This window comes from Ambystoma mexicanum, chromosome 11, assembly GCF_040938575.1.
Source record: "Ambystoma mexicanum isolate Mex_15411 chromosome 11, UKY_AmexF1_1, whole genome shotgun sequence".
NCBI classification, from domain to species: Eukaryota; Metazoa; Chordata; class Amphibia; order Caudata; family Ambystomatidae; genus Ambystoma; species Ambystoma mexicanum.
Window position 1 is genome coordinate 686,817,852 of NC_090934.1, and position 22,567 is coordinate 686,840,418.

Genomic DNA, 22,567 nt, shown 5'->3' on the forward strand with positions numbered 1-22,567 from the left:
TGAAGCAAAAACAGGTTCGGTACACGGGAAGGCAGTTCAATAAGGGTATTCCAAAAATAGAGGGTCCAGTAAACAGTCTGAGTCGAATCCGTAAGAACAAGGAGGTTTTTAGCAATTGAAGATGGAACTTCTAAATGCCGGGAGTAGCTGTAAACAGAAGCGGCGCCCTGGCTGCCTCCATGGACTACATCAGTGAGAGAGGCGGGGCAAGCCAATGCGAGGCTCTACCGGCAAACTACCGTACGGAGCCAGGTTTTCTGGGGAATGTAGTTTTCGATTCGCTAACTTCCACGGCAGCTGCCATCGTGCATGAAATGGGGCAGCATAATGCCGAATTCTTTTGGGGAGCGCCACAAATCTCCCCTTCATTCTGGTAGTTGCACTAGGAAGTCGAAGTGCTAGAGGTGCAGGTGGCTGGGTTTTGCGCACAGAGGGGGGTGAACGACGACCCATAACAGCGGGTTGCAGGCACTTCCGTCCAAGCCGCCCTTTATTATCTTCCACCAGGATAGAGTTGTTCTAAGGGTCAAACCTTCATTTTTACCCAAAATCATTTCCGATTTCCACATAGGACAGAAAATTGTTCTGCCATGTTTCTATCCCCCGCCACCCCTGCATCCTAGCAAGGAGGAGGAGAGACTACATAGGTTGGACCATCGTAGAACTTTAAGCTTTTATATATCTAGACTGTCAAAACTTTGTATTGATGACCAGCTTTTCATTGGATATACGGGCCACAAACTGGGTCAGGCTGTCTCTAAGCAGACCTTATCCAGATGGATCATTCTGGCCATTTCGGAATGTTACAGGTTGGCAGGGAAAGGAGTCTCTGAAAGGTGTAAGGGCCCATTCCACCAGGGGCATGGCTACCTCTACAGCCCTCCAAAAGAGTGTACCAATAAAAAATTATTTGTGAAGCAGCAATGTGGTCTACTATCCACACGTTTACAAAGCATTACTGCTTGGAATCTTCCCTCGGTCAGGATGTTAGCTTTGGTAAAGCAGTACTGAACTCTGTTCATGAACATTTTTGTTTTAAACATGTTTATTTTAAACAGGCAGGTTATAACAATACAGAGCTTAATCATTTGCGACATGAAGCATAAAACAATACCATTTGACGCTCTTCCCACCCCTCCCCCAGGTCTTAAGTTCCATCCTCCCGTCCCCGCTAGGGATCCCCATCTTGGACAGTTCTCCTGGCCAGTTGGGGCTTGAATGTCAGGGCCGGGAAGTTTTGGTCAAAGTCTAAAACCGGACCCCAAATATTGTGAAAGCAATGTAGAAGGCCTGCCCCGGCAGCCATCACCCTCTCAGCGATCAAGATGTTCTAGACTTTCACCCACCAGAAAGGCATGAGCGGACCTTCCGTCGTTTTCCAGGTGCGGGATATCACGTTCCTGCCCACCAGTAAGCATTGGGATAATAGTTTGGCCCTAGGTCCAGACCTTGGGAGATCCCGGGGATCGTAGCTCCAAGGAGAATGGGTTTGGGGTCTAAGGGCAGGCGCACCTGAGTGATGTCTGCAATCTTCGCTAAGTATTGTTTCCAAAAGGCTTGAGCCTTGGGGCAGGACCACCACATGTGAAAGAAGGGGCCTATTTGGCCGCATTGTCTCCAGCATTGTGGGTCGAGTGTGGGATTCATGTGATGGAGTTTTAGGGGAGGGTAATACCAACGGAGGAGGATCTTGTAGGCGCATTCTCCGTTTGTGATGCAAGATGAGGAGGTGTGGGCCCGGGACCAGATATCAACCCACTGTTGGTCCTCAATAGGACGGCCCAGGTCCGCTTCCCATTGGGCAATATACAGAGTCTTAGAAATTAAGAAATCCGTTTGGAGGCGTTTGTATAGAGTAGAGATTCTTCCTCAGGGTGGGAGCTCATTAAGGGTCAGTTCGATAGCTGTGGGGGGGGCGGGTAGCCGTCTGGCGAGTCTGTGGATGGGTGCACCAGTGGCGCAGCTGGATATATGTGAATCTATCCTGTTGCTGGATCTTAAAGAGTTCTTTACATCGCTCAAAGGTACAGGGTTGGCCCCCTTTGAAGAGTTGTCCCAGGGTCTCCAGGCCTCCCGCAATCCAGGACTTAAAGTTCCGGGTAGACAGACCAGGTGAAAAGGTTGGGTTCATAAACACCGGGGAGAGGGGGCTGAGCCCCGCCGGGATCCTCTTTTGTTTCAATGTTTTGTCCCATGCCGAGATGGTATGTTTGGTGGTCGCCAGAAGATCCCGCCACCGTCTCCGTTCCAGAGAAGGGATATGTGGGAGAAAGCGTAGTGGGAGTGGTAGCTGCGCCTGTTCAAGATCCACCCATCTGGGGCGGTTAGTAAGAATCTGCCACAATTGAATACATGCCAGCTGAGCCGCCATTTGGTATTTCTGTAGGTCTGGGACCCTGAGGCCACCGAGTTTCGCGTTGCCCAGCATCGTGGATTTAGGGATTCTGGCTTTTTTCCCCCTCCAAATAAACTGCAGCATTTTCTTCTGTAAGTTTTGAAGGGCTGGCGCCGGAACCGGCAAAGGAAGTGAGGAGCAAGTGTACAGGAATCTCAGTAGCAAGTTCATTTTACAGGCTGTGATACGGCCCATCAGCGAAATCTCTTGTGCCGCCCAACGCTTTAAGTCTGTCTCCAGGTCCGTAAATAGTGGAGGGAAATTAGCCCGATAGACCTCGCTTGGGTTAGCTGGGATCTGGACCCCCAAGTAGCTGATTCCCATGGTTGTCCATTGTACTGGGCACAGCGGGATTAGGGCTTCTCGGTCCTCCAGGGACAGACCCACCCCCATGGCAGCTGATTTCCGGAAATTGATGACAAAACCCGTGAGCTTTCCATAGCTCGCTATCTCAGCCAGGGCCTGAGGGAGGTACGGGGCTCCGTGGTGGTCAGAAGGACATTGTCTGCATAGAGGTCCAGTTTATGGTGCGCTATGCCCGTTTGGAAGCCTTTGATTGCAGGGTTCAACCTGATCCGTTGGGCGAATGGTTCCATGATTAGTGAGAAGAGGAGCGGTGACAGTGGACATCCTTGTCTGGTTCCGCAGGTTAGGCTGATAGGGGAGGAAAGGGTGCCATTGACTCTGAGAAGGGTTTTGGGAGCTTTATAGTTAGCCAGCGTCATAGTGCAGAATTCCGGGCCAAATCCAAAGGCCTCGAGGGTGAGCCTCATAAAGGTCCAGTCTACTTTGTCGAACGCCTTGGTTGTGTCCAGGGCCAGAAGCACCAACTCCCGGGAGTCTCGGGAGGCAAGTTCCACCAGGTCCAAGGCCCTCCGGATATTGTCGGCCGTAGAGCGGTGCCTGAGGAAGCCACTCTGATCAGCACTGATTATCTCCGGCAAGAACTGGGACAGTCGTGTTGCTAGAATTTTAGAGTATATATTAGCATCTATATTGAGCAGGGAGATGGGTCTATATGATGCAGGGTTCTTCGGATCGCTTCCAGGTTTAGGCAGTAAGACCGTAATTGACTCTTGCATGGACGGAGTTATAGTGCCCGTGGTCCAGAACAAATTAAACAACTGTACCAGAGGCACTAATAATTGGGGTTTGAAAATCTTATAGAACCTAGTTGTATATCCATCCGGGCCAGGGGCCCGGGATTTAAGGGCTTTTATCGCCGCGTCCACTTGCTCGTGGGTAATCGGCGCCTCCAGAGAGTCACGGGCTGCTCTTTTTAGTCGGGGAAGCGCTGCATTCTGTAGGTATTCCCTCTGTTCCTTCATGTCCCGTACCGGAGCTGTCATCACCTGGGTCAGGTGGGCCGTCGCGAGCTGTAGTTTGTCTTGGTCAGCGGATTGGACATGTTGATCCTGCAGGCCCATGATCGTGTTATTCCTCTTCGCCATGGCAAGTTTGGCCACCAGTAGCTTGTTTGCTTTGTTGTTCTTAGCATAGTAAAACTGTTTAGCATTTGCCATTTGGTGGGCAGTATGTTCAGCGTAGTGGGCCTCGATCTTCTTTTGCGCTATCCGGATAGCTCGCTGAGTTTTAGGGGACCAGCCCTTCTCCTTATGGGTCCTTTCTGCTTTTTCGAGTTCTTCCTCAAGGCCTTGGCGAGTTTGTCGTTTATGCCTGTGATAGGCTGCGCAATCAGTTCCCAACGCACCACTGCCTTCATTGAGTCCCAATTGTTGGTGTAGGAGGTGTCTTCGCTGGGGTTCTCCTTAAAGAAGTTGGTGATCGTGGTTGCGATCGCGTCTGAGTGGCATCTCGTTAAGAATCTGATCATATAGCATCCATCTGTGCTGTTGGGGGTTAGGTGGTCCCTGCACTCGGATTTCTAGGGTCACCGGGCCGTGATCAGACAAGGTTCTGGAGCCAATTGTCACGTTGTTGGTGAATGTGAAGATTTGCGGAGATACTAGGCGAAGGTCTATCCTGGAGAACGTTCTGTGAACATAAGAATAGAAGAAAGTCTTTTTCAGATGGGTGGCGTACCCTCCATGAGTCCACTACCCCCAGAGTTCTGAATAATTGCAGGAGAGCCAGGGCTGTAGCGAGGTCCCCGGTAGGGGGTGGGTGCGACTTGTCTTTCATGGGGTCCGGGACCCCATTGAAATCACCATCAATCACTATCTGGCCCTCCAGGAAGGGAGAGAGAGTCGCACTGAGAGATTCCTAGAACAGCGCCTGGCCTGAGTTTGGTGCGTATACTGAGATTATGGAGTACAGTTGTCCCAGCAGCAGGCATTTCACTGCCATGTACCGCCCCTCCGGGCAGTTTATGGAGTAAAGAATTTGAGGGTCCAGCCCCTTCCCAAATAGGATTGCCGTGCCACCCCTCTTGGAGTTCCCAGATGCGAAGAGTTGCTTCGGGAAGTTTCGCAAGCGTAGGCGGCCGTGGTCTGCCGGCAGTAAATGGGTTTCCTGTAGCATAGCTACTACCGCATTGTCATTCTGAAGTTTCTGTAGGATGGACTTGTGTTTAGCAGGTGAATTCAGTCCCTTAACATTCAGGGAGAGAAACCTCAAAGTCTGATGTTCCGGGACCAGCTCCGGGGCCGCCATCAAGCCCTGGGGAAGAGGGGGAGATGTAGAGGAATCAGCCATCATGTCGCAGAGTGTGTGTCCATTTATTAACCTGCCTTTGGGGTTTTTGCTCGGACCGCCAATGGGAGGACCGAGGTTTAACTGGGGGTGGCGGACCTTTTGTGGGTCTAGAACCCCCCCATGGCCAACGGGGCCATACAACAGTATGTAGCCAACATGACCAAAATTACAAATAATCTTGGTGGATCGTTCCAAGGACTCATAGGTAGATCATGCCTCGGAACCGGGCATGAGCTGTGGAATGATGCCTGCTGCTTTAGGGATGGAGCTCATCTGTGTTCCTGTGGGTGCTGATCGGCTCCAGGGTGCCGGGCTGGCGAGCCGGGACAGAAAGTGGTGGTGACTCCATCATGGGACCACACCCGGCTACTTCCTCTTCCGGAATCTCGGAACTTTCGACCAGGAATTTTGTGGGGGGTTAGGGGAGGCCACAAGGTCCGAGTCAGCCGTCGCCTCTGTGGGCGGTGGAGGCGAAGGCCTGGAAGCGCCTGGGTGCAAGATGTTTTCAGCATCTTCCAGATGGCTAATTTTCCTTAGTGAGCCCTTGTAAGAAAATTGCAAGGCTGTGGGAAAGAGCCATCTGTAGCAGATTTTTTGGGCTTGAAGAAGAGTGGTTAACAGGCGGAGGGCACGCCTCCTTACGAGAGTAAGAGGAGATAGATCTTGATAAATCTGGAGGGAGACCCCCTGGAATGTGATTTCATGTTTGGAACGGCTTATTGCCGAGATGGCTTCTTTCGTGGTAAAGAAGTGCACCCTGGTGATGACGTCCGGTCGGCCGTCCGAGTCCACTCTGCGACGGGGGTTCAGCCTGTGGGTTCGATCTTGGAGAAGCTGTGAGTCTTCAAGGTCGGGGAGGAGAGTCTGAAAGAAGAGGCCCACGTATTCAGCCAGCCCTTTGTCTGGGATCAAAGTAGGAACCCCCCGAATTCCGAGGTAGTTGTGTCGGGCCCTATTTTCCAGGTCCTCCTGCTTGTATTCTAGGATGTCGCACTTGTCTTGCAGAAGTCTAATTGAGCGCTGGACCTCAGTTAAGGCGGAGGTATGGTCTTGGATGCGATCCTCAACCACTCCCACTCTCTGTTCTACCTCCGAGACCCTTTTGTCCATACTCTCCAGCTTGGTAGTAAGTTCCATCATACAAGAGCAGAATTCTGATTTGATGTCAGCCATAAATTCACGGATATCTTCCTTGGTCGCCAGAGGTCCCTTGTTGTCTAGGGATTCCCGTGAAACTGAGGAGCAAGGGTCCTGTTTCTTCACTTTGTCGGATGGCATTAACAGTGTTGCTATGTCCGCGGTCTTGGTGGATTTCTGTTGCTTAGACATTGCGTTGTTTGTCGGCGGCTGGTCAGTGGCCGCAGGGAGCACCATAAGAGTGAAGGCGAATTGCTGCGGGAGCCGCCCGGGGACTCCCAGAGCCCCGCGAGAGGCTAAGGAGCGTCACCCGTGCAGGTTATAGGCCTTATCCGCAGGGTAGTGGGCCGGGGCGCCCCAGGAAAAGCTCAGGGAGAGGAGCACCCGGGCCAGGCCTACCTTTAACTCGGATTCGGGTCCCCCGGGGACAGCGTGGGGCCCCCAGGCGGGCGCTGGTTGTGCACTGAAGGCGGCGGCAAGGTGCAATGATGTGCTCTCTAGGGGCTCCTGTGGAAGGCTCCCACCGCCAACTGTTGCATGGGGGGAGGGTCTCCTGTCCCCACTCCAAACGTGGCCCTCCGGCACCTCCACGGTTCCCCTCACCTGGAGTTCAGTTACTTTAGGGGGCTGTTTGTATATGTCCATAGGCCGGAAGGTAGGTCTCACCGGGAAATCAGAGGAGCCACCAACGCAGCCCGCGGGTGTCCCTGTCTGCTGGAAGGGGGGGAGGGTATCCTTCAATTCACAGGAGTGTAGCCGCGAGGTGGTGTAGGCCGGGGCGCCCCAGGAGGAAGAGGGGGGAGAGGGAACACAAAACGGGGGCCAGACAAGGCCACGAGAGGGCCCTCGATCAGGGCACGGGTGATGCAGGGCTCCAGACTCTCAGGTAGCTGCAGAAACAATGCAGAGGGCGTTGCCCAGCGCATAGGTGCCTCCGAGGGCCTCACAGCGGGCCCCATCCTCCTCTAGCCACAAGGGATCCACCAGCGCAGCTCCAATGCTGCCTCCCCTCAAGCCGGGGCCTCTGTAGTTCCCCTATGGAGACAGCGACGCCCTGACTCCCCTCCGAAGCGGGAGCGGGTAGCAGGTCCTCCTCCTGAGCTAATCGCCTCAGCTGGAGATCTTGCCGCAAGGGGCTCCCCCACCAGGCTTCGATGCGGCCCTCCTCGCCGACCCCAGGAGAGCCTGAGCCGCCCCCCGCAGGCAGATGAAATTGGTCTGCACCTCTCGCCTGGATGGTCGTCCTCTCCGGCCTGTGTGTTACGGGGGGGTTCGCTTCCGTCTCCCGGTTGCATACGCGCGCATACATGCACCCGCCATCTTGGATTCCTTGGGCGGTGGGGGGGAGCCGGGACTCAGACGGCGAATTCGAGTGCAGTGCTCCTTCTCCCGGCTTTCATCTTTGAGCCGATTGTGCTCCATCGGTTCCGATCCACATGGCGTCGGTGGTTCGTGTAAGCTACAGGAACTGCATAAATGTAGCCATAGCAGCGGGCAATCCACGGGCAGCTTTAGAGGAGCGACTGCATCACGACGGCTGCAAGCCACACCCTCCTTCATGAACATTTTTAAAATCAAATTCTACTCCCACCTCCAAATCAAATTCTGCTTTGGGAGTCTATCCAAGATGAGGAATATGTGTGAGGACACAATCTATTCGAAGAACAAGTAACTTACCCCTGGTAACGTTCTTTCGACTGGATGTTCCACCCACCTATTCCTCATCGCCCTCCCATCCTACCCCACGGTACAATTTCCCATGCTATTACAGCTTCCGTTCCTTCAAGGCTGAGTATGGTCATTCCTGTGCTTTTGCAGGTATTTCTGCGGTCGGGAAAAAACAGAACTTGAAGCTAACAGGTGCTGTGCGTGCTATATATGCCTTCGATGACATCATCCTCGAGATGGAGGCCTTCGAGGGACATCAAGTCGACCCCATTGACTCCAAGCGCTCTGTGCTGAAATTCTTTTTCGGAAGCAGCTGAAGCTGGATAACCTATATCAAAGATTAGGAACACATGGGAGGAACATCCGTTACATGGAGTCAGTAACTTGTTCATCTATTTCCGTATTCAAATCCTCCTCCTATTTCTGCATGTACAGGAGTCTTTTGTTCGTATCCACCCTTTGGCTAAGCTGTGCTATTTTAAGATTATGGGCCTCATTATGTGTCCGGTGGTAGCCGTGCCGGTGAAATCGGCAGACTGCCACTGGACCCGTAGTGATTTATTGGTGCTGGACTTGCCGGATTAACTGGGGCATTACAGTACTGGTTGTCTGGTAAATCCGGCGCCGGCAATTCTGTTAATCCCCATTCCTGTGACTCCTCTGTGAAAGTCTGCTGGCTGGTGCCATTCCACCCACCAGCGTCAGACCTGGCGGGCGAAACGGCACCCGCCAGCAGACTCGTAGTTTAGCGGTCTGGAAACAGTGCCTCTAAGCTTACCAGCACCGTTGTTTCCAGACCGCCAAACTTGTAATGAGGCCCACTGCCTTTATTCACACCCTCCCATAAGGTTAGTTTGGGGGTATTGTTGTCTGGTTCCCGCATCGATCGCTGCAAGTACCGAGGTCCAATGTCTTATCTGCGCATTATATCTTTCTCATTCCCGAAGTTAAATATAAGTTTGGCGTCTGCAAATGCGATAGGAGCCTCCCCAGTTTGTAAAGGTCTTCATGCCTCCCCTCATCAAAGCCATAAAGCTTCCCCTTTAGCCCTGGTGAGAATTCAGCATTGTTAGCGGTTGAAGTGAAGGAGCCCTTTGTGATTGTCACCCCCATTTCATCCTTGGTCTATCCCAATGAATCAAGGATATTCGGGTTGAGCACAGAAGCCCTCACCCTGCCACTATAGCTTTTTTGCTAAGGAAGAGCAATGTGGGATTGTTGCCTGTTGCTCTATTTCCAGCCCTTGCATTCCAACACTTGCATGCACCATGTAAAATATGTGTGCTGCCTGTCCTGCCATCAGGTTTTGGCCTATATTGGGAAACCCCATACTCCCACCAAGCTACTTTTCAGTGGAATCTTTTTGGCTACTCTAGGTTTCTGCCACACTCCCTGCCCCCCAGATGAATCAGAGCATCTACTGCTGCAAGGTATGTAGTGCCCCCTTCGAAACTTCACAGGGGAGGCAATGAAAGAAATATAACAAACACCTTGCTAAACGAGATCATACAGTTGAAAGTTCTGAAATCATCAAGTAGCGACCACATTCCACTTGAATTGACTCTAAAGACACATTCACCAAGAAATGTTGAGCTCTTTAACCAAACATTGGAGGTGAATCAAAGAGGAAATAGATTAAAAATAAATACCAAACAACTGAGGACTTTAAATGAAATGATAGTCTCAGAAGAGATAGCAGCATGTGTCAAAATAAACTACACCGCTCTGTTGGCAGAATATCAAATCAAATACAAGCACCCAAACAGCTGTTCTTACATAAAAAAATATGAGTTTAGTCCATCAGTGTCTCTTAAAAAAAAAAACAACTGCAACGAGACCTACGAAAACTAAAAAAAGAGACGGATCCAAATAAATGGACGTAAATGAAACAGCTCAAGGCGAAATATTGAAACTGGCTGAAATGCTTTAAAATGATGAGAGACCAAGAACGAGGAGAACGAATCCTGAAGCTGATGATTTGTCATCGGACAAAGGACATTTGGAATATTATAAATAATAAAACAATATTACAGCAGGCAAAGACGCATCATGGCATATCCAAGTCCAGTTGGGAACAACATTTTGCCAAAGTTTTTGGAAGCACTGCAAACCTGCTGAAAGAGGAAACGCCGGAAACCAGCCAGTTTTGGAACGTTGTCGAATCAAGAGAAGACATTTCAACTGCAATCAGACAACTAAAAAATTCTCGAGCGGCCGGACCTGATGGCCTTTCCAATGTTACATTAAAAGCAAATAACGAGCATTGGACTACCTTTATATACCATCTATTTCAAGTGCTAGCTACCATAAAGAGGGTCCCCAAATCTTGGAACTCGGCCATTATAGTGCCTATCTTTAAAAAGGGCAGCCGTGATGATCTGGACAATTATCGACCAATTGCCCTCCTAGACATCTTGGGTAAGATCTTCGCGTCCTTTTTACAGCAGAAGCTGTCCAAGTGGGCGACTTTCTCAGGTCACTTCGATAAACACCAAACAGGCTTCACCAAAGGAGTGGGAACAGAAGTGAACCTGACGATATTAAACCTGCTGAAATTAAAAGCTTTACATCAAGGAAAAAATCTTCTCATTGCTTTCATCGACATGAAACAAGCATTTGATTCCCTAAACAGAGCAGAATTGTGGAAAAAATCGTCAACTTGGTCATGTCCGCCTGAATTACTGCAGCCCATAATGGCTTTATATGAAGAGACTTCAATCAGGGTGCGAATTAATGAAGCGGGTGAGCTTACTGAGAAAATATATACAAACAAAGGAGTCAAGCAGGGCTGCCCCTTAGCTGCCCTGTTATTTAAACTATTAATATCTGATATATCTGAAGCTTTTTCTCAGACTCGATGTTTTACCCAAAAGATTGATAGGAATAATATTAGTTGGACAATATATGCAGATGATATTGTCCTAATAGATGAAACACCAATTGGGCTGCAGAGACTATTATCTGCATTGGAAAGGTACTTGAGTGACAATTTGCTGCAAATAAATGTAGAAAAAACAAAGATTGTGACGATTGGGAACACCTCTAAAACACTAATGAAGAACTTTAGATGGAATCTTGAAGCTGTACAGATCCAACAAACACCAACCATTCGATATCTAGGTATTATGTATAACACTTCAATCAGAGAACATGCTTGGATCTGTGACCTTAAACAGCGCATGTTGACCTTTGCGCTACAAGGGGCAAAACTGCACGCTGAATATGGTACATTTTCACTAAAACCAGTAGTAAACTTTTACATACAAAAGGTGATCCCCTCAATTACATTTGGAGCAGAGTCTGGTTGGAATCTGGACTACCATATTTGGCCCACCCTTGAAGGTATTTTCTGGAGACGTATTCTTAAGCTACCAAAGGGCGTTTCAATGATCGCCATAAGACACGAACTTGGAATCGAATCTATGCACAACGTAGTTGTCTGGAAATCGCTAGCCATGTTGCGGAAGATGTCTTTGAAGGATCAAGCTCCAGCGTATCAAGTTTTCGTAAACATGGTTCAACAACAACGTTGCAGTATTATGCTAAATTGGACCAGCGGTCTAAAAAAGATTCTTGATTCGGCAGATATAAAGTGGGAAGCACTTATAGTAACGCCCCAAATTGCAAAAAAGAAATTAAGGATGTGGAATTGGATCCAGAATTTAGAACAAAGAAACTGCCTATCTTCGTCAATCAATTTGGGCTCTTTAACAAATTGTTTAGACTGTCTACCCAGATATCTCCACAAATTTCCATCGAGAAAACATTGAAATCAATTCATGAGACTGCACTTGAACGCATATGAAACAAAGGAGATTCAATGGAGACGAAGAGTGTTTAACAGTGAGAACAATCTTTGTAGGTTCTGTGAAACTTCAGTAGAATCAATTAAACATTTGATCACTGAGTGTTCTAAAATTATGCAGCAACGAACGTGTCATCTGGGTCCCTTTGCTCCAGTTGATGAAGACATGGACAAATGGTGGTATTGGATACTTTCGGGAACAAATGTGTCGCTCACATGTGCGGTTTGTGAGTTTGTGGAAAGTATTCTAAGTGAGGATCAGTCTTAATTAATTAGAAACTTGGAGAGCTGCGTATGGTATCTACATGGATTATATGTAGTTATATGTGGTGATTATTTTGTATACTTATGTAGACTATGTGATAGTTGGATTCTATTCTAAATTGTTTATTGTAACTGAAGTTTATTTGTAAACTAATTGTTACAATTCAAATAAAAAAAAAAAGAAATATAACAACCTAGGAAGAGCATTCATCTTCAAAGCTGTAATTCCTCCCTCCCAGGATATCTCCTGTTTTGACCAGTGAGTCAAGTCTGAAAATAGGTCATTAAGCAGCTTGGGATAGTTCACTTGATATGGAGAACTTAGCTGGGCAGTTATCCTAAACCCCAAGTATTCTATATGGTCAGTACCCCACGCAAATCTTCTACCACTTGTCCTCAGAATGTCAGAAATGCCCACAAAGATTTTTGATTTATTATAGTTAACTACGAACCCAGACACCTCCCCAAACCCTTCTAACTCCTCAAGTAAGGCTGGAGGGGACTATACTGTGTTCTTAAAGTATACCAGCATGTAATTGGGTACAAGGCTATTTTGTGAGGGACGCTCCCATCTGTTAGCCCTTGGATCCTATCATTGGCTCTTATTTTATTGCAAAGCAGTTCCATGGCCAGCGCAAAGATCAGTGGAACATCAGACAGCTTTGCCTAGTGCTCTTCAAACTATCATTGGGTCTGAAGGAATACTGTTAACCATGATTCTAGTTGAGGCTGGTTGGTATAATGCTCATACACAGTTCCTAAACCTCGGCTCAAATCTGCATGCCTTCAATAATACCATAAGGTATCCCCAGTCTCCCCGGTAGAACGCTTTGTGTGCGTCTAATGATTACATTGAAAATTCTTCATTTCTTTTGGCCCCCGTTTGAGAATATTTAGGGTCCTCAGGATATTTTCATAGGTATTTCGGTTCTTTATAAAGCCGGTTTGTTCCGGGTAGTATTACCTCCATTTGCAGGGTTACAATTTGTGCGTGTATCTTCACGACCACATTTAGGAAGGGGATCAGTCTTTAAGAATTTGTATCTGTAAGATCTTCCCCCTCCTTGGAATCAGGACTGTGATTGACTGTTTCATTGTGAGTGTGGTCATCCAAGTCTTTTGGAATTCATTGAAAAGGTTTTCTAGACAATTTAAAGAGGTTTAAAGACTTAAACAATTTGTCAGAAATCCATTGGGACTACAAGCTTTGTTACTTTTCGGGGCCATTTTCACCAATTTTACTTCATCTTTCAATGCTGCTCCTCTGTCATCCTGGGCAGCCCTTGTGAAACCTATGTAATCTTTATACAGCAGACATGGGGATTTTCTGGCATCCTATGCTTTGGCAAGTCCAGTTTTGAACGGGGTAAAACTCCACTGGCTTGCCTATGCAGATGACGTGGTAGTCCTGGATAGAACGGCGGTCGGCTTACAAAGGTTGCTCAATGGTCTCCACCAAAATGTGTGTGAAAATGGGCTCTCTTTAAACCCAACTAAATCGAAATTGTTGGTTTTCAGACAGAAAAACCAAAAGATTGCATTTCATCAGTGGGGGTGAAATAATAACGAGAGTAGAAGAGCTGGTATACCTTGGCTACAAAATATATGCCACTCCGGTAGTATATAAAGTGGAGTATGAGATTGCAATGAAAAGAAAACCCTTGGCAGCCCAGATGAAGAAAATATTTGGGAGACATGGAAGATTCTTCATTATCCCGGCATTAAAATTCTATCAAGCCAAACTAGTTCCTGTCCTACTCTATGACTTAGAGGCAAAACCTCACCTCTGGAACACCCCATGGGAAAAATGGGAAGGGCTTTTGTGGAAACATGCATTGGGGCTGCCAATGAGCCTTTCGATGGACAACCTTAGGTTAGAATTTGGCCTTAGGTCCCTAAAATCTCAGGCAGGGTGGAAACTGATATTACTTTTGCAACGGATTAATACTGCACAGGAAGATTCGCTGTACTCAGCCATAAAAGCCCATATCGAAATGGGTAAATCAAAATTACTGGGTAATCTAAATCTCCAGGTGGAAAAGTTACTGTAGGATGCCGATATAGAGAGTAAATTACTAACGGAAGAGCCGATGAAGCTAAAAAGAAATGGGATGAAATGGATTGGATTCATACTATTGGAAAAGTAAGGTCAGGTGCTAATCCAAACCCCCTAAAGGTAACAGATCTAAAATTGGGTTTCCTGAATAAGTATCTGATAAAGTTTCCTGATTGGAGAATCAGGAACAAATTCTTAAGATTAAGGTTAAATGTAATTTATACGGGCAAAGTCTTTGCAAAAAGAGGAATGGGTGATCTAGCACTAAAGCTGTGTCATATCTGTAAAAATCCAGAACTCCAATCTATCAAACAAGAGACTAGCCAAAATAGGATGTTATGTTCCAGTACAACGGAAAAGAGGGTATGTGGTGTTATGACCTCCACTTTACCTGTATTGGTTGGAAATGTTGTTTTATTTAAAATAGGTTTTATCTTTGACTTTTCATTAGAATTTAATTGATGCATGTTTTGTTTTATTTATGTGAAGTATGAAAATGGAATGTGAACTGTTTGTGAAAAGTTAATTTTAACCATAAACAATAATAAAACATTTTTTTTCAAAAAGAAACCTATGTAAGATATCTGTGGGTGTTGGTCTTGTTTCTTCATGCCCATGAGGTTTGTAAAGAATGTAGTAATTAACTCTCTTCTGGCCTTTACCACATTCCACTCTCCCGGGTCTCCCATCAACCTCAAAATATTCCTTTGGGCTTGGATGCGCTTAATGTTATGTCAATGGTTCATTTGTTTTATTGCCTACTAAGTAATAGGCCTGTTTACTGCGCAGTAGAGTACCAGCTGTGCCTTCCACTAGGGTCACTTGTAGTTTGGCCTGTGCCTATTTTGGGGCGTAAACGGACACGATTGTAATAGTTCGCCATACAATTCCCCTTTAACCATTATGTATCTCCTGTAAGGAACTCATGGTGACACAGTAAAGACAGACACAAGTAATCACAGTTCAAGGGTGTTTATTAAACTGTAAAAGTAGGATGGAAAAATGCCTAACCTAAATCTAAGATGGGAGCAAGCGTCAACCATAAAATGAAAAATTAAGCAGTCCTTGTGGCGTCTTGTCAAAGTAAAAAGCCTATACTAAAAAACCTATTGCCAAATTCCTTACAACTAATTACAAAAAGAGTGTTGGATAAGGTATTCAAATAAAGGAAAATGTGTTCACAAACAATAAGTCAGCATGGGATTGCCTTGAGGTCTTCCTTACCCACGTTTTTAGCACAGGACAAAGTGGTACTTTGGAGCATAGAACATGCTTAAGCCTTCCCAGCACGAGATAACAGTTCTGTATCAGCTATCAGGTTCTTCGATGGTTGTCTCTTTTCAATAAAAGTCTCTCGCCTGTGAGGCCTGATGCTCTCAACAAACAAACACAATGTTCTGTTCTACGAGCACTTTGGGTGATGGCTTCACCCATTGGCCCCCCTCTTCTGGGTGCAGATCCCTCAGAAGTTGTAGTCAACAAATTAACAAGACAGTTCCTTTTTCAGTTCACTTTTGGTGATAGCTTTCCACCCCTGGATCTCCCTCTGTTGGGCTCAGACCCCAGATGACAAGGAGGACACTTCCCTTTTCTTGTCTTGCACTACTTCTCACTTTCACAAATTTTAATGTCTTATTTAAACAGTTTTTCAGGGCTTTGCTCCTGGTTGTCGGCTTCCCTCTGCCGGGTTCACTATCGCTGACTTTCGTAACATACTGTTCATGTACTAATTCTATCATTCAGGAGTTGCCTCACACTTGGGTGATATTCCCTCCTACCGACTGAGGTGATCATATATGTATTTAACCAATGGAAGGAAAAACAACTCGCTCTCAATGTGACATTCTCAATGTGTCCTCAAGATATGGTGTTAAAAAAACAACAATTTTAAACAAATATAGGTTGCATATAGTGAATGTGAATCCCAAACAGAATTACCTAAAATTCAATTTTTAATTCATTTTTCAATTTCAAACACAAATCACATAGACATTTAAAAAAACATATTTACATCACAAGAATTTGTGTCGTAAAATAATTCCACCTCACAAACTTAAAGTCACAAATAACTTCAAAAACATCAGTGGCAACTCAATTCGTCTTGTTCCCCATAATGTTAAAATAGCCCAACTTATATAAGTTTCTGTCCTATATGTTACAAATCACTGGACATTCGTCAGGGGCACAAAAGTTGTCTTGTGCTTCAAGTGGATCTTTTCTCATTCATTTCACACCAGATTTTTATATCTAAGGACACATGAAAAAACACACATTACTACATGGGCATCTTTGGTCAATAAGTAAACCTAGCCAGTCCCTAATCACCTGTAGGGCGGACAGGTATACAATCTTTAATATACCTGTACCAATAGTCCGAAGAAATAAATGTCTTCCGACTCGATAGCAAAGCCAAATCTTGCTCTTCACTTTTCTAGTAGACGGGGAAATTCACTCAGAGCATCAGGTACCTAGGACCAATACACACAACTCGCCTTAGTCATTAGCTATCTTTGACAGTGATAGTTACCTCTAGAAAGGTAAAATACCCCCATAAAGATAGTTCTTTTGAAGCCATGTCCAACCAGATGGTTCTCTTCTCAGTATCCTTCTCCGCCGTGGTTTCCCCTTCTCTTCTGTGTTGGTTTCTCCAAATAGGGCTCAGAAATTGGATGTTTTATTGGTCCCCATTTGAGAACTGTAGAGTACAGGGTAATCCCCAAAGGTATTTATTCTCTTTGGCACATAACCATTGTGTCACATTTCACATCGCTTATGTTTTGGCTAGGGTTGACCTCACCAAGTCTTGACAGATCTGTAGTTTTGCATATCAAAATCTTATTTCTTGTGTTCTTGCCTTTCTGATAATCTTCTCTTTAATTTGATAATGGTGAACTTTCGGTAATAACACCAGGTGTCAAATTTTGTTCCATCTGTAAGGAGGAATAGACCTGGTGTGCTCTGTCCAGAGCTATCCTCTTCACTCGTGAGTTCAAGTATTTGACAAAATATACAGTTGCAGTTTGGTGTTCTTAAGCTACGAATGCCTTAAATTCTTATGTTGTTCTGGCAGGTACTGTTTTCTAGATCTTCCAGCTTTTCCTGCAGATTCTCACACATGGATTCTAACGTTTCCATTTTGTTTGACATTTCGGACAGTTGATAGATTTGTCTGCAGGTCATATTTTCCAGGTCGTCCGAAGTCATGCATTTGCTTGTCCAGGGAGGAGATTGTCATGGGAGATCTCAACCATAATGTTCTGCGGTTGCTTCGTGATTTCAGTCAGCTAATCTTGTAAATCTGCTTCTTTGTATAATGCCGCTGCCTCCGGGCCTTTTGGTGATGGTACATGAACCTGGCTGTTATCACCACATCCACCTTCTTGGGCTTATCCTTCTCCTAGCCCTGCATCATGGAGACTATATCTCCTGCTTTAGTATTCTTCATATGTTTATTCATGATGCAGAGGGCCATTCACACTGAATTCGAAATATAAGGGTACCATCAACACTATCACCTCCTCTACAGGCAGATTAGGCTTCTGGGCCTATTGCACGTGCTCATGAGGTGCCTGCTTTACACTCCGCCTGGATTATGTGGCCCTCACGCCACTGTGCCAGCAATGTGTCTCATAGCACTTGTCCCCAGTCGCACTGTTTTGCCACCAGCATGTTCCTGCACATGCAGCCTTCAGATTTTCAGCAAGGTTACTTATTTAAATCCTACATATTATAGGTCACCAATTGCCCTTCAGTCTTCAGTCCCAAGAGGCCAGCCAGTGCTATTTATTAATGGCCCCTGAGGAAAGCCTCATGGGGGAGCCCTCCAGTAAGATCCAATGCCTGTGTAGCTACATTGAAGGGTATAGCTAAATATTCAAAAGGCGTCTGCAACAACATTGAAAAATGAAAAATATGTTTTGATTTGTTATTTGATGTAAAATAACTTTTGATGGGGCTGTGGATGAACATTATCAGAACAATACATGTAAGAATTACTGCATTTGAATTGCCAATTAGTGAACAGTGGGATTTGAGCTTTTTCTTTTGTTTTTGGACTCCTTACTTTGTATATGAATTTCTTGATGAACAAAGATTTAGTAGGAAAAATTAAATATGTATTTTGAAAATGGGAATGATTGTTGTTTTAATGGAGCAAGAACGATGTATTGGGAGTATTCCTGATCAAGAATGCACTAGGACTACCTGTTGGTTTATTGTTGGACTCGAGGAGGCAGGGGATCAGGGGGGGCCTATCCTGGTGCACCAGAAACAGCTTTTCAAACATCAAAAAACAATATAGATACTATATGTGTATCAATTAAGAATTGTTGTGCACGTCCCCTTTGTTCTCTTGTTTTACCTACATTGGCTGACCATGCAGTGCCAGGGACACCACCAGTGTAGATCGGAGTACGCCTGTCTCGGACGCGCAGTCATCACACAAAGTTTCAAAGCTGGATGGGCCTCTCTGTATGTTGCCATTCCAGTGGCTCCCCTGGTGGGTCCTTCCAGGATTAGCCTACGGCTCTCGTGCCTGCACCTCACTCGTATGGCCACCATTCTTTTTCTCCGGTTCCAGCATCATTGCACAGGCAACCTAAGACACAGGTCTCCCTTCCGGGATAGGGGACCCCTCTGACCGCCTTCCCTCCAATGTTTCATGGGACAGGGCTTTCCTGGAGCACTCCGAGACATTACCTCTTCCTCTGGCTGCAGCTGACTCATGCTGTCATTTTCTCTGCTCCAGGGCTCCGTCGTCTCTTCTCCCATGTGGCTGCAGCTCCGGACCCACCATTTAACGATTAGTCATCCGGTACGGCATACCCTGCCAGCACGGGGGTGCAAGGTAGCTCAAACGCCCCCATGCCTGGGAGGTAGGCCTGACAAAGCCTACAGATTATGCATCCGCCATGTTTTGCTGCTGGCCACGCCCCCCACATAGCGCATTTCTACTGACCAGTTGATGGTAAATGTCCTTGTCGCTACTTAGACAATGTTACCTCCCAGCAAAACATTTGCTTTTGACTATTATAGTATTATTGTTTACGCTCCTTGTTATTTTTCCCTAAACATTCCATACGTCAAGGAATTCTAAATTGACTATAGTGAGAAACAATATTCCCATCTATTTAAGCTGATAAGGCTGCTGTGTTGGATGGGTAAGTAGGTTGGCAGTAGCATCAAGCAGCTGGCATGAAGATGGAGTTGTCTCAAACCTAAACATTGTTACTATTTTCTATCTTTTGCGGAATATCTAATCAACAAAAACCAGCCAGGCTTGTAGAGATCGCTGTCTCATGTCAAGTGCTGGAGATAGTTGAAGGCTATCCATTATAGCCACTGAGATTCTAAGGAAGGTTCAATTTAAAAACATGGTGTATTTTTATCGATTGACAAAGTTGCTTTTATGGAACATATTCAACCAAATTAACATTTGTACTGCCAACTTGTGTCTTCTGCAGAAAAAAACAAAGAATGTGCTTAGAATTGGAATTCAGTCTCTTGGTTCACCCTTATGGGGGGACGATATTTGCTGCAGTGACCAACCGCATCACATGCACAGCCTTACAAAGTTTCTCTACGCTCTTCGGTGTCTTCTTCGTATGTCTCTCTCCATTTGTGTGATTACAGTACCAGCACATCTTATCCAGGTGAGAATATTTCAAATACTACATGATACAATTCAGGTAGAGGTATTATTTAAGGTTTGAAAGGGACTAGCATTCTTTTGTGCATTGTGTTGATCAGATTAACTAATGATTTAACAGAATTTAACATTTTATTTCAAACGAGAACGGTTTCACATTTGCCCCTGTCTTTTAAGGACTTCACACCAGTTTCAAGCGAGATAACATTGTAGCTGAGTTATCGTTTTTTTAATTCCAATATGGGTTGTTGATTTAGAATACTGTGCATTTTTCTTTATTCCTCACTATACTTTGTCATTGCAAGTTTCTGTCTTAGATAACACTAAAATAGGAAGTCTGAATTAACAGCCATGCTTTGCTGCATCTATCGTGAATCACAGTTTGTTGGATCTCTTTGTATTTCATTTGACAGTATCTATTTATGTCTGAGAACTGAGTAAGTGTAAGTTACATAATATTTGAATACACTATATATACATGAATTGTATTTGAGTACACAATATATATGAAGCCACTTAGAATTTCTTTTAAAGGAGAATAATCAAACCACACAAAGACAAATATTCCTTACTCCGCTAAATCAGTTTAAAGCAAAACTTCCCAAAACTAAATAGAAATAATGTACCGAAGGAAATTCATTAAAAGGCATCCAAATGCACCCATAAATATCACAAATACGGATACAAGTGAATATCAATATTTCATTTTTATAGAAAATAATCCAATCTTGCAACCAATCTTCCACTGAATGTTTCCTTTTGGATCATCCCACTGTCAATAACTGTTTGCCAGTTTGAGAGCTCTGTACTTCCATTGGCGTTTGCCTGAATGCAAAACAGACGGAACACAACCAGCAGAGCGTGAATCAAATTTGACAACAGTATATTGCAGTCGTAGTTTTCACAACTAAATCAGTGTGATCCAAAATGTATTTTCAAAGATCTACCACCCCTTCACACTGCCAAACCAAGATCCCAGTCTTCATGCTAGGATTGTAGAATGTGAGAAGACATTCTTTAGACCCATCTCTGCTATCATGAATCACTACATTAAGGTCACTGCAGTAGGGATCCCCTCTCTGTTTATTTGGCTGCTTTTCTTCATGAATGCATTTTAAAGAGAGTTTGTACTGGAATGTGAGCCATTAAATACACTCCAATGTTGAAGCTTTTCAATATGGATCTATGATGTGTAGAAATATATATAAATGTATTTATTGATTTCCCCTAGGGTGGCACAACTGGTTTCTCCCCCCTGTATATCAGTCCCACCCCACAATTCTTGGTAAAAAAACAGTGTATTCAAAACTCAAAATGTACTTAAAGAATTAAGTCAACTTTAAACAAAGAGGGCCTTCAGCTTTACACCAAGGAAACCACTACAATGTTATAGACTCATAAACAAGTCAACAAAACCAATCTTTCAAATGGATTGTGTCCTCCCACGTATTCCTCATCTTGTGATAAATCGTTATCTCCAGCTTCGCTGCTTTGGAAAAAGAAATTCTCGGCAGAGGGCACTGTGCTTGAGGTCATGACACTCGATTGTCCCTCGACGGACTCTGTACTCTGTCGACGTTACCAATGGTATAAATAGCTCGAGCCGCGCCCATTGCTTTAGTTCCGTTTTTCCGATCGCTTCGCTATCGAGAACGGCGCGCTTCTATTTTCTGTCAAGAAAATGTTGTCATCTTCAACTCCTTCGACACCCAAGACGGGGTTCAAGAAGTGTGTAGATTGTGGATCAAAAATGTCAATCACCGATCCCCACCGGATTTGTCTTTGGTGTCTCGGTTCCAGACACTGAACCGACGACTGCGGGTCCTGTCAATCCATGACCGAGAAAGCTCTTTGTGAGAGGAGAGGTAAATTGTCGGTGGGGAGGGAAGCCTCTAAGAAGGCTATGTCAAAAAGACATAAGAAAGCGACTGATCCGAAGGAATTAGATCGCTATAGGCACTCAATGCGATCTCGATCTAGGAGTATATCGAGACACTCTTCGTCGTCATCATCTAAAAAAATGAAGAGGAGACATAGATCTCCCTCATCATCATCTTCTTCAGAGTCGACCGAAGAAATTCGATGTCCGACTAAATTGGATTCTCCCTGTAAGTGGAAAGAATTCTGCAAAAAGATGGAGGTTTTCGAGAACGTGGCCCGACCCCCTCGAAAGAACCTCGAAAAAGCCATGCCCCTAAAGTCGCTCCATTGGACGACAAAAGGAAGTCCAAGACTACCATGGCAAAGACCGGTAGCGTCGAGGAATCTAAAAGAACTCGAGTCGACGTAAATCCGTCGAAGACTCTTCGAGAGTCGAGCACTTCTCCAGTGCCATGCAAAAAACACAAGCCGTTGAAGACTTCGTCGACGCCATCGGTGTCGATAATTTCGACTCCAAAACCAAAAACATCCTTGACGCCAGTATCGAAGTCATCTTCGAAGTCTTCAAAGACCCCTTCGACAATTTCGAAGGATTTATCAATTCCTTCGACGCGAATAGTAGAGGAAGAAATGAGATTCACTCCATTGCCCAGATCAGACTTTGTCAAGTCTATGTCAGCAATTTATGAAGAATCTGCTTCAGAAGAGGATGAAGTTACTCCTCTTGGAGTTTCTTATGGTGCAAGACAAGTTTCTGAGGATCTTATTGATCAGGAATCTAGAATGAGAGACCTGAGTGATACTCTACATTCTGCCAGTGGAATTGACACATCCCCAGAATTAGAGTTTGCCAGACCTGATCCTGCAGAGCATGCAGATGCTGGGTACAGGGGTCTTATGACCAGGGTAATTGAGTATATGGGTTGGGGTAATACTTCACCCATTTTTGAACAAGATGACATGACGGATATAATCGTCAAGGGACCTCAGAAAGATCCTGTTCTCCCTTTCGACAAGGCCCTTCAAAGGACTGTGGAGAAAGACTGGGAGAAACCAGAG

At 45.4% G+C, this 22,567-nt stretch overlaps 1 protein-coding gene across 3 annotated transcripts in view; it reads left to right on the plus strand.

Annotated features, from left to right (window-relative positions):
• ELP4 (elongator acetyltransferase complex subunit 4) overlaps nucleotides 1-22,567 on the plus strand; it is a 1,964,259-nt gene that overhangs the window by 1,135,060 nt on the left and 806,632 nt on the right. For 2 of the 3 annotated variants that reach the window (XM_069623546.1, XM_069623545.1), the window contains exon 7: nucleotides 19,443-19,631. The exons of the other annotated variant lie outside the window; for it this stretch is intronic. In XM_069623546.1, coding sequence (XP_069479647.1) covers nucleotides 19,443-19,631 — 189 coding nt within the window. The remainder of the gene's footprint in view (nucleotides 1-19,442; nucleotides 19,632-22,567) is intronic. 3 annotated transcript variants of the gene reach the window in all.